Genomic DNA, 14,154 nt, shown 5'->3' on the forward strand with positions numbered 1-14,154 from the left:
GTACTTTGTGTCCCAGCCTCTCTCCTCGGTCAGCACAGGTCAGGTGCAAATTCTCACAACCCAAGTGACGGATTGCCACCACTGCAGTGCAGAAAGGTCTGGCCCTTCTCCAGCCAGGAGATGCAGAGCAGTCCAGGAACACACGGCACATCACACCCGGGTCTCCACTCGTGTGCCTGCACTCTCAAAATTCTCTTTTTAAGTTCCATCAAAATTTCCTCACCCCCATGATTACACAGTCAAGGAACAGAGAAAGACTTTTCCCAGTGGGCCTGGCAGCAGCACCTTCTCCTTCCTGTAGATCACCTTTGCCTCCACCAAAGGCCCTCAGGGACAGCAGAGACCCCACTGACAGCAAACCCATGTCTTGCCAGGGCTGCACTTCCCAGCCCTCTTTCTCTCTGCCCTGGGGATAGCGAGATTTGCTCCCTCCCTTGGCATCCTGTTGCAGCTTTCTTTGTCCGTCTGCTGCCCACTTGGCCGTGTCTGTGCTCTGAAGCAAAGCCTTTGCACACATGGGGATTTGGACCCTCTGCACCAGGTTTCCCTAAGACAAGTCAGGGCTTGGCCTGGAGCCACAGCTGAGGTGCTACAGCCCAAACGTGCACGGATGCCCTCAGCCAGGGGCGCAGCCAGGACGAGCTGCAGCCTGTGCTTTTTGACATCGATAGCGCAATTGCCATGCGTGGTAGAACTAATGACGTAGCTTGCAGTGCTGCCATGGGTGGGGACAGGCTTTTCAGGACAGGCAGGCTGGAAGGATCAGGAGTGTGGTTTCACTCAAAGTGAAGAAGATGCTTGGATGTACGGAGCTCCTCTGTGGGGCAAGTGAAAACTTTGGTGAGCCCTTGTGAGTGAGGATCAGAGGAGGTGACTCTGTGGTGGGAAATGAAGAACGCACAGTCAGGGTGGAGAAGTTGGCTTAGCCTTTTCGAAGCAGCCCAAGGAAGTCTCTGGACACAGAAGCCTGGGCCTCACTGGGGAGTTTAATGATCCTGGCATTTCTGGAAGGGGAACACAGCAGCCTGTGAACAGTCCAGGCAGTTTCTGGAGCTTCTTGGGACAACTTCTTAGCACAGCAGACAGATGGGCCAACAGAGGTCGTGCAAACCTGGATCTGATCTTTGCCAGCAAGGAAGAGGCAGTCAGAGATATGAAGTGCGTTTTAAGTCTTGGCTGTGGTCCTCAACGCCAGACATTGGAGGAGCAGCAGACTTTGGCCTGTTCTGGAGAGTTTCAGTGGGGATCCAGTGGTCAGCAGCACTGAAGGGCAGCAGAGCTCAGTACAGCTGGTCTTCAAGGAGAGCATCTGCCAAGCCTAGAAACGGTCTATGACAAATCTCAGTTTAAAGATGAAAGTAAATGCAAGGGCATCATAATGAGCTGTTATTGCTTCAGAGAGAGTTAAAGAAGCAGCAAAGACAACATGGGATCACTCCTAAATTTAGTAAAAGCAGGTGTAGAGAGATCTGTGATATTTAGTGTGCTCTTTGACTCAGTTCTCACCAGCAAGGTGTCCCAGGCCTTTGTGCCTCAAGGCAGGTCTCTGGAGGAAAACAGCCATCGGTGAGTAGGGATCTAATGAGGAGCTACTTGATGAACTCAAATGTTACCGGTCAGAAGGGCCCGGATGTACAAATTTCTGTGCACACACAGAGGGAGAGAAAGGGTCACCAGCTTCCTGGTCGTATCCATGGCCTGTGAGAAAATTGTGACTTTTACAGACCAGCGTCAATGTTCAAAAAAAGAGGACTTCTCACACACTTATTACACCGAGGTCTTTTCTGCACATGATTCAACTTCTGCTTAACATCTTCATTCAAGGGTTGATACAGCTGCCCACACAGAGGTGACCACTGCCTCCAAGATACACGAGGTCAGCTGAAGCCTGAACATGGTACTAGGAAATGTGACCCCCCAGGGCTGGTGGGAGCATTTCAGGAGCAGGAGCTGGTGGACAGGCAGGGTGGGCCAAAGCATCTGCATTGGGACAACTGATTTCTCTCCCTTGAGTAGAAAGCTAAGCCTGGACAATTGCACCCAAGCTGTCCAGTGTTGGAGGAGAACAAGAAATAAGGGGGTCTAGATGCTGTGGAGTCTACAAAGAACATGCTCCTGTAACCGCAACATGTTGGGATTAGTGCAGGCTGTTCAAAAGAGAGGAGGGAGCTCATGACTTCAGGGTGTGACTCGCTGTGAGTGATTATGGACAGAGTCCAGGGCAGGGAGTTCTTTGGGGCTTCTTAGAATTGGTGCTTGACACAAAAACGGGTTTGCTATTGGTGTGAGGCCAACGGAGAGTGGACTCCGGAGGAGGTAAGGTGGACTTAAGATGCAGCAGAGGATTGTATTTTCTTTTTTATTAAGCCGTGTCTTCCTTTCTTTTCTTTTTTTGGCAATTAAGAAACACCCTCCTGAGTATGGGTGCAGTTCATTCCCCAGGTAAAACAAGGAGAAACTGGTGTCCATGGGCTGAAATGTGCAGCTGCAGGCTGTGGTGGAGAGAGCTCAGCTTTGAACAAAGGTGCTGTATTTCCCAAGTGGCTGATGAGAGAAATGTGGTGTTGGAGGTAGGGACGAAGACGGGACATTGTCTGACACACAGGGTCCTGACTTTCCTGCATAGTCAGACTCGATTTGGAGATGTTCAGTTTCAACACCAATTCGGAAATCGCAGAATTCACATGATGTGTAAGCAGGCCAATGAAGAAAAGTGGAGGAAAAAGATATTCTTTCTTATTGTTATTTACTACCCAAATCTTTTCACTTCTGAAATCGCTCTAATTAACTGTGTAAAAACTGAGGTATTAAGTTATGCCCGGAGCTTGGGGTGGTTAGGGCATTTTGGATGTGAATGAGCCCTGTGGTGCCAAGTTCCTGCCCTGCAGATGCTGACAGTGGATTGAACTGGCCTCTAGAGAAGTGACAGTCAGCAGCAAACCTCCAAATTTCTGCGGGTGCTAGTGGTGCCCACTGAGGGCCACCACTGAAGAGACCATGGAGGGAATGAAGAGAAAAGGGACTGTCCCTGGGGGCTGATGAAGCAGGAAGTCACAGACACTGCTTACAGGTGGAAAATGGAATGTTCAGGTGACTGTGAATCCCCTTGTGGTGTTCCATCAAGCAGGGTGTTCATGCCCTGACCCCCGTACCCAGAGAACGGGGACCCTTTCTCTCACAGGACGCTCAAGGCCCTTCCTGGGGTCAGTGAGGTATAGGGGTGGGTGATGTCAAGTGCAAGACAGCGGCAGGACTCCTCCCAGGCTCTCTGGAGGGTGGGGGAGAAGGCAACAAAGCGTTGTGGTGGTGAAGAACTGGTGTCCTGTCAGGGGCCTCAGTGGAAGAGACCACAGCCATAGTGGAAAGGACAAGGATTTCAGTCCTTTTGGGGGGTCCCAAGCTCAACAAAGGGGCCATCCCCACCACAGGCTTTACTCTGTTTTGCTGTGCCTGTTTCTCTGCAGATTTTAACCACCACCCCTGCTTCCCCGCCTCACTCTGACCCCATCCTGTCCCAGGCTTTAATGATGCCTCTCTGTCTTCACTGACTATTTCTTCAAACACAAAGCTCTGATTTTCTGAGGTTTTGCCGAGGGCTGTGAGTTCCCCATAACCTGTGCAGCTTCTTCCAAAGCCCTGCTAATGCTCCTCAGTCACCAAAGATGTCCCAGCCCCCAGACTCACTTGAATCCTCTACGTAGCTCCATGTCCCAGCACTGAACTGCACGTCCTCCTCCACCCTCTGCCTCAAAATCAAAACTCAACCTCTTTCACTCCACTAGGACACCCTCCCAGCCCCCACCACCCCACATCAGCTTCCTTTCTTTAGCACCCACACTGCCACACATACACCTCTCTCTCCCCGCACTCCCATGTCTCTCCCAAACCCTCCCTTCTTTCCCTGCAGAAATAGGTCCTCAGCACAGGAGGTCTGTGTGTCCTCCACGCTCCAGGATTTTTCCTGGGGTCCATCCAAGTGTGGGGAGTGAACAAGGAGAAGAGAGAAAAGTCAGCTGGTGGGGCATGACTGAGCACAGCCACACCCAGCAGCGGGCATTGCCATCAGCCAGGCTGACACACGCACACAAGATGGAGGTGTCCCTGCCATCCCTAATTTGCACCAGAGGGGCCTTCCTTCCTGCTGTATTCCCAGGACAATGCTGCTCTTCTCCTCGTCCACCCACAGACAGCAACTGCTTTCTATGTCTGGGCTCAGACATGGTTTTAAGGATTTGCTGAAGCCGTTCGCCATAACCTTGTTTCTCCCTGACATCCCCCGACCCTCTCTCCCACACCTACACACGGCCAATCACTGCTGCTCAGGGCCACTCACTCTTCAGAAGAGGCCTTGAGCTTCCTGGATCATCCTGGTGCTTGTAATAAATGTCCTGGTTCCCTCCAGAGCTCATGGTGAGCTTACTTGTCCATGAAAGGGTCTTTAGGACCTCCTGTTCTGAAACAGCTCCCTTTTTGTGATCGTCTGTGCAGAAAGAGGATGGATGCCAAGTGGAATGCTCTAAGAACCTCATGAGCTACCCCCACGGCTCTGTCCTTCCGGCAAGGAGTCTGACCTGAGAAGGGGATCTGCTCTCTGCAGAGGCAGATGAGCAGTGTGCATGCCACCAGGGGACACAAAGGTTCACTTCTGCAAGACCCCTCCTTCATCTGAACGGCTTTGGAGGTGTACTGCAGGATGGGATCTCAGGCCTTATGTGATAACTACTGATGTAATTGGCATTGCCCAGAGTTGCTACTACAGAAGCAGGCTACTACTTAATATTTTTACTTATTTCCATAGATACTGCCACTCTTAGGGAAATCACAGAAGCAGAAACACCTGAAGGATTATTGATGCATTATCGACAGAAGACCCACCAGGTTTGCATCTCAAGAAATGGGGTTGCAGGTGAGGGGAAGGATGATTTGAGCACTGCTATGGGATTTGGGAAACTGACGCCTGCTCTTTTCTCCCTGTCTCCTGACACCCTGCCCTCCTCATTGAGACGTGTGAGGAACTCCACCAACTAAGTCTGAACTCACAGCTGTGTCAGGAAAGTTATGTCTAAGTGCAGCCAATGATGTCCTGCCAACTCAAGATTTGAGCTTCCATTTGAGGCCAAAGGATTTTAACTCACAGTACATCCATCTTCCCCCTGACACTGGTTACCGTGTGACACAACTGTCCTGGATCTCGAGGCAGGATGGGCAGGAAAGTTTAACTACTGGACTGGAGCTTTTACTCTTGTTGGAAATGGGAATGCAGCAGGCTTGAGCCAAGAGGCCCAAGAAACCCATTTCCCATCGGGCCTGCTAAGGAAAACATCCCACAGGCTGTGGGACCTTCTCTACTGACTGAGAAGTTGTGAGTCTGGACGATACAAATTCCCCTATTTTTTCCTCTTTCTTTGTAACTTGGCTCTCAGAATTAATGTGTTGAGGCTGCTTTGCCACTTTGAAACTGTGCCTCTGAAAAACTAGCCCAGCAGGGCTTTTTCCTTTTTCAGCCCAACTGTAGATGCAGAACTGAAGTGTGTTTCCAGATGTGGAGCCGCTTTTCAGAATGTCTGTTGCAAGAGCGGAACTAACTGAGCCTGCAATTGGAAATGGGTGAAGCTGTGTGGCTTCAGAGTGTATTTGGGATGCATAAACTATGAAAAGGTTGTGAAGGAGAATGGGCCCAAAAGAATCAGGAAAAGTGCCCATCCAGTGGAGCTCTGCAGAAGGAGGCTGGAGCTGTACAATAGCTGAGGCAATACAGGTGGGATGAGGACGTAGAGCAGACTTTTGTAGGGAAGGCTGTGCAAGAGGGCACCCTGGCTTCAGCCGGCTAAAACCAGAGACCAGGCAGTGTGCTGAGGGGATGGGGAGAAGTGTCCTGGGTTACAAGGGTGTGGACGAGAGGAGCTTGGAGAGGGTGAGGGTTCAGAGATTCGAGGCAGTCCTTTCAAGATCCGAGCAGACAGAGCTTTGGCTCCAGGATAAAATAAAGTTATCCCAAGGATGTTTTGGACTTAGTGGTGCTATCACTAGTAGCAGTAACAGGACAGCACTTCTAAGGGAACTCCTTCTTATGCTTGATGATGATGGTGAACTAAAACTCTTTCATTTCCTTCCCAACGCTTATTCTATATATACAAAATAGCTATAACTCTCAGCAGCTAGCCTCTGGCACGAATCTCTTAGAACAGTGTTTTTTCTCTCACTGCTACCTCTTTGTTAGCATTTCAAGATTACAGCTCTTGGAAAGAATTGCTGCTCAATCACACCTGCCCTGTGTCTTTTCTCCCTACTTCCACCAGGAGGAGGAGGTAGAGTAGGGGAGCTGTGGGGTTTTTTTATCCAAAGAAGGCCGAGGGACAGATGCAGATGAGTGCAAAGGAAAAAAGCAAGGCAAAATTTTCCTGCAGTGGACAGGTACAACAGCATCACTTGCATTTCCGACCTCTGAAGTCATAACTTAGATGATGAGTGCCTGCAAGTTCTGAGCTCCCTTCATCTGCCCTGCATTTCAGCATGGACAAGGGAACTAACCCAGTCAAAAAGATTCTTCTGATTCTATTCACCACCTAGAACATTGCATGTGTCAGGAGACAGGCCCATACACCTAAAGAAGAATCACGCTTTGCTGGGCAAAAAAACATATTAGGTGTTCCCAGGAAAGCCAGGAGGCATGGCATAGCGATCCCTGGGTTCAAGGAGCTGATCAAATGCCTTGTCTCTGTTTCTGCCATGGTGGATTCAATGCCCAGATCATGTGCAGACTCTGTACCTGGATGCTGGTATTGGTTGAGCCACCTGCTCTGAAAGGATGAACGAGGTAGGCTGTACTTTCTGGAAGGTGTTATGATAATAAAAGTGAAGGATGGGGGGAACAAAAAGGGGAGCAAAGGATGTGGTCAGGGGTGTTTGGGGGCACCTGTGAAGCAGCCGAGCACCTCATGTGAATTACTCCTGTGGTCAGGGAGAACCTGAGAGCTTTCCCTAACTTGAAAACATGAAGGGGAAGGAAGGACAGCCTCATTCAGGCTGGAAGGGACCTCAGGAGGTGTTTCAACCAACCTCCCCCTCGGAGCAGGCTCAGACCGGAAAGGGCTTTATTCAAACATGTCTTAATCACCTTCCAGGACTGACACTGTACGCACTCCCTGGGAAAGAGCTTCCAGCACTTGACTGGCCTCATGGTGCAAAAGTTTCTCCTTAGATCTAGCCTGACCCCTTTGCTGTTTCAGCCCATTGCCTCTTGTCCTTGTCTCTTGTGCCATGGACATGAGCCTGATTCAGTCTTCCCGCGAACTGTGCGAGGCTGCACATCTTCCCCTCAAGAGCTTCTCTTCCCCAGGCTTAACAAGCCCAGCTCTCTAGGCTTCTCCTCACAGCACAAGTTCTCCCATCCTGACTGTCTTGGTGGTCCTCCACTGAAGTGGCCCCAGTTTGCCAAGGGCTCTCTGACTTTGTGGGATGTGAAAACCCAGGACAAAATTCTGGGTGTGGTATAAAAAGTACTGAGCAGACTGGCTGTGCTCCTGCTCATGCAGCCCAGGATGCTCTTGGCCGCCTTTGCTGATGCCTCACTTTATTCCTCAGGTAACCCAAGGACCACCAAAGCCTTTCCCACAGGGCTGCTCCCCACCTAGGTAGTCCCTGGCTCCTGTCATTGCAGGGGCTTAGTCCGCCTCAAAGACACAACTTCCTGGGTATCATGAGGTTCTTGTTGTCCCATTACTCCAGCTTGTCTTTGACCTTTGGCATGGCAGCCCTGCCCTCCAGTGAGGCGTCTGCTCTCCTCAGTGTGATGTCTTCTACAAAGGTTATGAAAAAGCACTCTCTGGTCTCCTCTGGGTCATCACAAACACAATAACCTGGGCAGGTTAAGGTACAGAGCCCGGCAGGACACTACTAGGTCCTGGCCTCCAGGCAGAGCACCATGCATGGACCATGTCCCTCCATGGTTGACTGTCCTGGTCGCTATTTTACACATGTGCTTCTCCACCCAGGCAGACCATAATACCCTATTTTGGACACAGCAGTATTGCAGGGGATGATGTTGAACGCCTTGTTGACTTGCAGGTAAAAGACCACCACTGCTCTCCCCATGTCCAGCAATCCCGTCCTTTCCTCACAGAAAGCAAAGAGGATGGACAGGCACAAGCTGCCCTGGGTAAATCCCCTCACCTGCTTCTTCAGACGCACAGAAATGGACACACTCTGGGGTAGAGCCTTTAGTTCCCTTGCTCAACCCTTGGACATTTCTGAAAGGTGCATGCAACGTTTCAAAGCTGCCAGTCACCAGGGGGTTCTCCCAATCTCCATGGCCTTTCAAAGATGGTGGAGAATGGCCTCACTGTGACATCAACCGGTTCTCTCTGCTCCCTGGGAAGCCACCCCTCCTGTCCTAAAGACTGGTAAGGATTGTGTTAGCTCAGGTGACCCCTGACTTGATCCTCATCCACTACTGGTGCTTCTCCTCCAAATTCCTGCCTCGAGTCACAGAGTCCCGGGAGAAGGACTTGCTGGGGAAGACTGAGGCAAAGAGGACGCAGAGAATTTCACATCTCTCCCTTACTAAATTCAGCAGTGGCCACACAGTATCTTGGATTCCTTTTTAACAGCTTCTGAAATAGTAACGTAACAGCTCGTTATTTACATGCCCTTGAATTGCCTTTCTGTTGCAGACTGAGTTTCAATGTGGACTACTGCTGTGCTTGGAAGGTCCCAGAAGACTGGAGGCTTGCCAATGTGACGCCCATCTGCAAGAAGGGCCGGAAGGAGGATCTGGGGATCTACAGGCCCGTCAGCCTAACCTCGGTACCAGGCAAGATTCTGGAGTGGTTCATCTTGGGTGCGCTCCCATGGCAAGTGCAGGACATCCAGGGAGTCAGGGCCAGCCAGCATGGGTTCGTGAAAGGCAGGTCCTGCTTGACCAACCTGAGCTCCTTCTGTGATCAGGTGACCTGCCTAGTGGATGAGGGGAAAGCTGTGGATGTTGTCTACCTGGACTTCAGTACGGCGTTTGACACAGTCTCCCACAGCATCCTACTGGACAAGCTGGCGGCTCATGGCTTAGAGAGGTGCACTCTTCACTGGGTTAGAAACTGGCTGGATGGCCGAGCCCAGAGAGCGGTGGTGAATGGAGTTCAATCCTGTTGAGAACCAGTCACAAGCGGTGTTCCCCAGGGCTCAGTTTTGGGGCTGGTCTTGTTTAAGATCTTTATCAAAGGCCTGGATGAGGGGATGGAGTGCACCCTCAGCGTGTTTGTAGATGACACAAAATTAAACAAGAGTGTTGATCTTCTCAAGGGTCGAGAGGCTCTGCAGAGGGATCTGGACAGGCTGGGTCAATGGGCTGAGGCCAATGCCATGAGGTTCAACAAGGCCAAGTGCCGGGTCCTGCCCTTGGGTCACAACAACCCCACGCAGCGCTACAGGCTTGGAGATGAGTGGCTGGAGAGCTGCCTGGCAGAAAATGACCAGGGGGGGGGTGCTAGTCAAGAGCCAGCTGAACATGAGCCAGCTGTGTCCCCAGGTGGCCAAGGCAGCCAACAGCATCCTGGCCTGTATCAGCAACGGTGTGGCCAACAGGAGCAGGGAGGTGATCATGCCCCTGTACTCAGCACTGTGAGATCACATCTTGAGTACCGTGGCCAGTTTTGGGCCCCACAGTATAGGAAAGACCTTGAGGTGCTGGAGTGGGTCCAGAGAAAGGGAATGAAGCTGGGGAGGGGTCTGGAAAACATGTCTTATGAGCAGCGCCTGAGGGAAAGGGATTGTTGAGCCTAGTGAAGAGGAGGCTGAGAGGAGTCTTTATTGCTCTCTACAAGTACCTAAAAGGAAGTTGCAGTGAGGCTGGTGTTGGTCTCTTCTTCCAAGTAACTAATGACAGGACAAGAGGTAATGGCCTCAAGCTGCACCAGGGGAGATTTAGATTGGATATTAGGAAAATTTTGTTTCCTGAAAGAGTGGTTAGACATTGGAACAGGCTGCCCAGGGAGGTGGTGGAGTCACCATTCCTGGAGGTGTTCAAAAGACGAATAGATGTGGTGCTTAGGGACTGGTTTAATGGTGGGCATGGTAGTTTTAGGATAATGGCTGAAGCTGACGATCTTAGAGGTCTTTTCCAACTAAAATGATTCCATGATTCTGTGCTGTCCTTGAAAAGCAGCTGTACTGAGCTCAGCCATCATGCAAAGGCTCTGCTTCAGAGCAGAGAAATGGCTTGGACAAAAGAATTTGGAATGTCTTTCTATCCCTAGGATACGAAATCCAGAATGAAATGTCTAAATTCACTCAACTAAAGTCATCTCCCCAACTTGGAGAAACTAGATCGTTGCTTCTCACCTTCCAGGTGTCCTGTGTAGTGACAGGAGAATAGAGGTTATTCTCATGCCCAACTCTCTTTCGATAGGAGAAAAGACACAGCTGGCAGTCAGTGTCACTGCCCAGCTGAGGGAGGCAACCTCAGTGAGTCCTTCAGCCTGTTTCACAGCAGGTTCCCCTGGAGCCCCTGGGACACCTGGAGGGAGGCCAGAGGGGGCAGAGAAAAGGCTGCCTTGGGCTGCTCCCCTGCTGCTGAGCTGGGCTGGGCTCCTGGGAAGGAGAGAGCTTATTGAAGAGGGCAGCGCTGCTGAGAGACAGTTCTTCCTAGGAGCAGCTCCTCTGCAAAACACAGCAGGGCTGAGGGCACTGCCTGCAGGCACCAAGGGGAGAGAAGTGAGGCTGAGAGAGCTTAATGCCAGTCTGGAGGGGAGGAAGCTGAGAGTTTCTTGGAAAAGAAGCCTTTACAGTCATCTGCATGGTAAGTCTCTGGGTGTAGGGCAATGCAGCTGGTGTTTCGGGGGGGCTATCCGAAAGCTGGAACACCCCACAGCACATAGAGTCTTTCACGAGGATCCCAACAGCTTCTCTAGTGTAGAGGAGGAGGACGTGCTGCAGGTGAGGGACTCCCTGCTGCCCCACCAGATGCACCGGGCATGACGGCTGCCTTCTCTCAGGGACACCTGCGGGGTGTGAAGGTAGGTGTGCAGGCAGGGGTGCCCAGGGCTGCCCTTCAGAGCAGGGTCCCTGCCCCCCAGGGGCTGTGTGGCAGAGCAGGGACTCTGCTGTCTGCCAGGGTCAGCTCTCAGCCTGCCCAGGGAGCTCCCCACGGCACTGTGGGGAGATGCTGTGGGTGGAAGGAGTGACCCCCAGCAAGGGAGGCTCCTTCTGCTGGCAGGGGGGAACTGCGTGGGTCAGGGCTGCTCCCAGCACCAGATCACCCCCACAACATTTGCAGAGGCTCCTTCTGGAAACAGCACGTCAAGGAACTGTTCACCTGAAAGAGAAGAAATCTGGGCTGTGAGTTTTGTCCTCTTGGTTTGCTGGGTGGGCAGGGAGAAATGGGAATTTCTTTCTGCGTTGTGCATCAGGCCTTGAGACCCCATTTGTTGTTGGGACTTGTCTGAGCTGCTCATTAACCCCTGCCCACACAGAGATGTCCCTGGGCAGAGCTCTGCTGCCAGGAGGTGTCTGCAGGGCAGAGCTGTGGACGTGGCAGGTGGGATGGGGTCTGTGAGTGTGAGGAGGGAGGAGATGTGGGGACAGAGAAGCAGGTCCTGGCCAAGACAGGCTCCAGGAAGCAGAGACATGGGCAGGGAGGAGGAGAGAACGGCTCCCAGACATGCTGTGGGAGGGGGATTCAGGCATCTCCCTGCCATCCCCTTCAGTGCAGATGCCTTCCCTGGAGCAACCCCCTGGTCTCCTCACTCACGCAGCAGAGCCTCTGCCGTTAATGTCACGGGGATTTGGTCAGGAGTTACCTTCCCAGCAACCTGACCACCACAGAGGAGACACTCTCGAGTGTCCGACTGCGCCTTCCTCTCCTGGCTCCAGTGGCAGGGGGACTTTGGCATCTCCTCCCTGCTGCCCTTGTTCTTGCTGTTACACTCACTGTTGTGTGGGGTTGAGGACTGAAGTGCAGCTGAGACACCAACATGTACTGTCGTTGTCCTAGTTTTGGCTGGGATAGAGCTTTTTCTTCTTCCTAGGAGCAAGAGCAGTGCTGTGTTTTGGATTCTGTATGGGATTTGGTATGAGCAGAATGTTGATAGTACGCTGATGTTTTAGCTGTTGCTAAGAAATCAAGGACTTTTCAACTTCCCATGTCTTACTAGTGTGCAGGTGCCTCAGAAGCTGGGAGGGAACATAACTGGGGCAATGGACCCAAACTGGCCAGTGGAATAGTCCACATCGTACAATGTCATGCTCAGGACATGGATGAGGGTTAGCTGGGGGTCTGGCTCTCTCCCTATCTGTGATTGCGGGTTCAGGATTCTCTCCGCTGGGATCGCTAGCCGGGAATGGGCTGGGTCTCGGTCAGTGGGTGGTGGGCAATTGCATTATGCACTATTCATATATATATGTGCTATTCTTATCATTATTATTTAAATTTTGTTTTATTTAATTTACTACACTGTTTTCATCTCAACCTATGAGCCTCCTTACCTTTACCCTTCCAATTCTCTCCTGTTCCCTGGGGCAGGGGAGGGTGAGCGAGCGGCCGTCACTTGCCTCACAGGACCAAAACTGTGTCACAAGGAGTGCAACAGAAATGCCAAGGATTTCTGCCTTAAAAGCACTCCTCAGCGGTGATGGCACAACTAGAACAGAGTACACAAACTAAAATTGGCTCTGTTGTCGGGTGAATCATGTCGGGATCCACAAAGCTGTAAAGGTCTTTGACATCAGAAGTGCATTTAATCTCAGACCACTCTTTGTTCCTATTTACCTCTCACTGTAGGTAAGACTCTGACTCCTGCAGAGCCCACAGCAGAACCTCCAGCTCTCTGGGACACCCTCAAGAAGCAGCAACCGGAGCTCAAAAAAGGCCTTCCTGAAGAGGGAAGAGCAGTTTGGGGGATGTTCTATGAGAAAGTGAATAGATTATACCCAGAGAAGTCTGCCTGAAGTTGTCGCTGTCTTTAACTTTTTGAATAGGTCCCCATGCCCAGAGGGAGAAAATGTCCAATGGCAGCTCCATCAACCAGTTCCTCCTCTTGGCATTCGCAGACACCCGGGAGCTGCAGCTCTTGCATTTCGGGCTCTTCCTGGGCATCTACCTGGCTGCCCTCCTGGGCAATGGCCTCATCATCACCACTGTAGCCTGCAACCACCACCTCCACACCCCCATGTACTTCTTCCTCCTCAACCTCTCCTTGCTCGACCTGGGCTCCCTCTCCACCACTCTCCCCAAAGCCATGACTAATTTTCTCTGGAACATCAGGGCCATCTCCTACTCGGGATGTGTTGCCCAGGTCTTTCTGTTTGTCTTTTTTATACCAGCAGAGTATTGCCTCCTCACCATCATGGCCTACGACCGCTACGTTGCCATCTGCAAACCCCTGCACTACGGGACCCTCCTGGGCAGCAGAGCTTGTGTCCACATGGCAGCAGCTGCCTGGGGCACTGCTTTTCCCTACGCTGTGCTGCACACGGCCAATACATTTTCACTGCCCCTCTGCCAGGGCAATGTTGTGGACCAGTTCTTCTGTGAAATCCCCCAGATCCTCAAGCTCTCCTGCTCAGACACCTACCTCAGGGAGGCTGGGCTACTTGTGGTCAGTGTCTGTTTAGGCTTTGGGTGTTTTGTGTTCATTGTGGTGTCCTACGTGCAGATCTTCAGGGCCGTGCTGAGGATCCCCTCGGAGCAGGGACGCCACAAAGCCTTTTCCACCTGCCTCCCTCACCTGGCCGTGGTCTCCCTGTTTATCAGCACAATTTTTTTTGCCTACCTGAAGCCCCCCTCCATCTCCTCCCCATCCCTGAACCTGGTGACAGCAGTTCTGTACTCGGTCGTGCCTCCAGCAGTGAACCCCCTCATCTACAGCATGAGGAACGAGGAGCTGAAAGATGCTGTTAAGAAAGTAATTCCTTGCAAGTTTTTCAATAATGAAAAAATTACTACATCTCTTTACAAATGATTCACAAAGTATCTGTTTTTACACTTCCTTGGGTTTTTTTTTTTGGGTTTGTTTTAGTTATTTGCTGTTGGATTTTGATGTTTGATTTTGCGTTTGGCGATTTTGTTTGTTATTGTTATTATTATTGTTGTTATTATTATTATTGTTGCTGTTATTGTCATTCAAGGCTATGAGGTTAATCACACAAAGGTTTGCATTTGCA

General features: G+C 51.3%; 1 protein-coding gene across 1 annotated transcript; it reads left to right on the forward strand.

Annotated features, from left to right (window-relative positions):
* Nucleotides 1-12,992: 12,992 nt before the first annotated feature.
* On the forward strand, nt 12,993-13,952 carry LOC147413034 (olfactory receptor 14C36-like). Its single transcript, XM_086480905.1, has one exon. It carries the CDS (start codon nt 12,993-12,995, stop codon nt 13,950-13,952), a length of 960 nt encoding a protein of 319 aa, XP_086337031.1.
* The last annotated feature ends 202 nt before the right edge of the window (nt 13,953-14,154 follow it).

The sequence above is a fragment of the Leptosomus discolor genome, unplaced genomic scaffold (assembly GCF_034619465.1).
Source record: "Leptosomus discolor isolate bLepDis1 unplaced genomic scaffold, bLepDis1.hap2 HAP2_SCAFFOLD_35, whole genome shotgun sequence".
In the NCBI taxonomy this organism is placed as follows: Eukaryota; Metazoa; Chordata; class Aves; order Leptosomiformes; family Leptosomidae; genus Leptosomus; species Leptosomus discolor.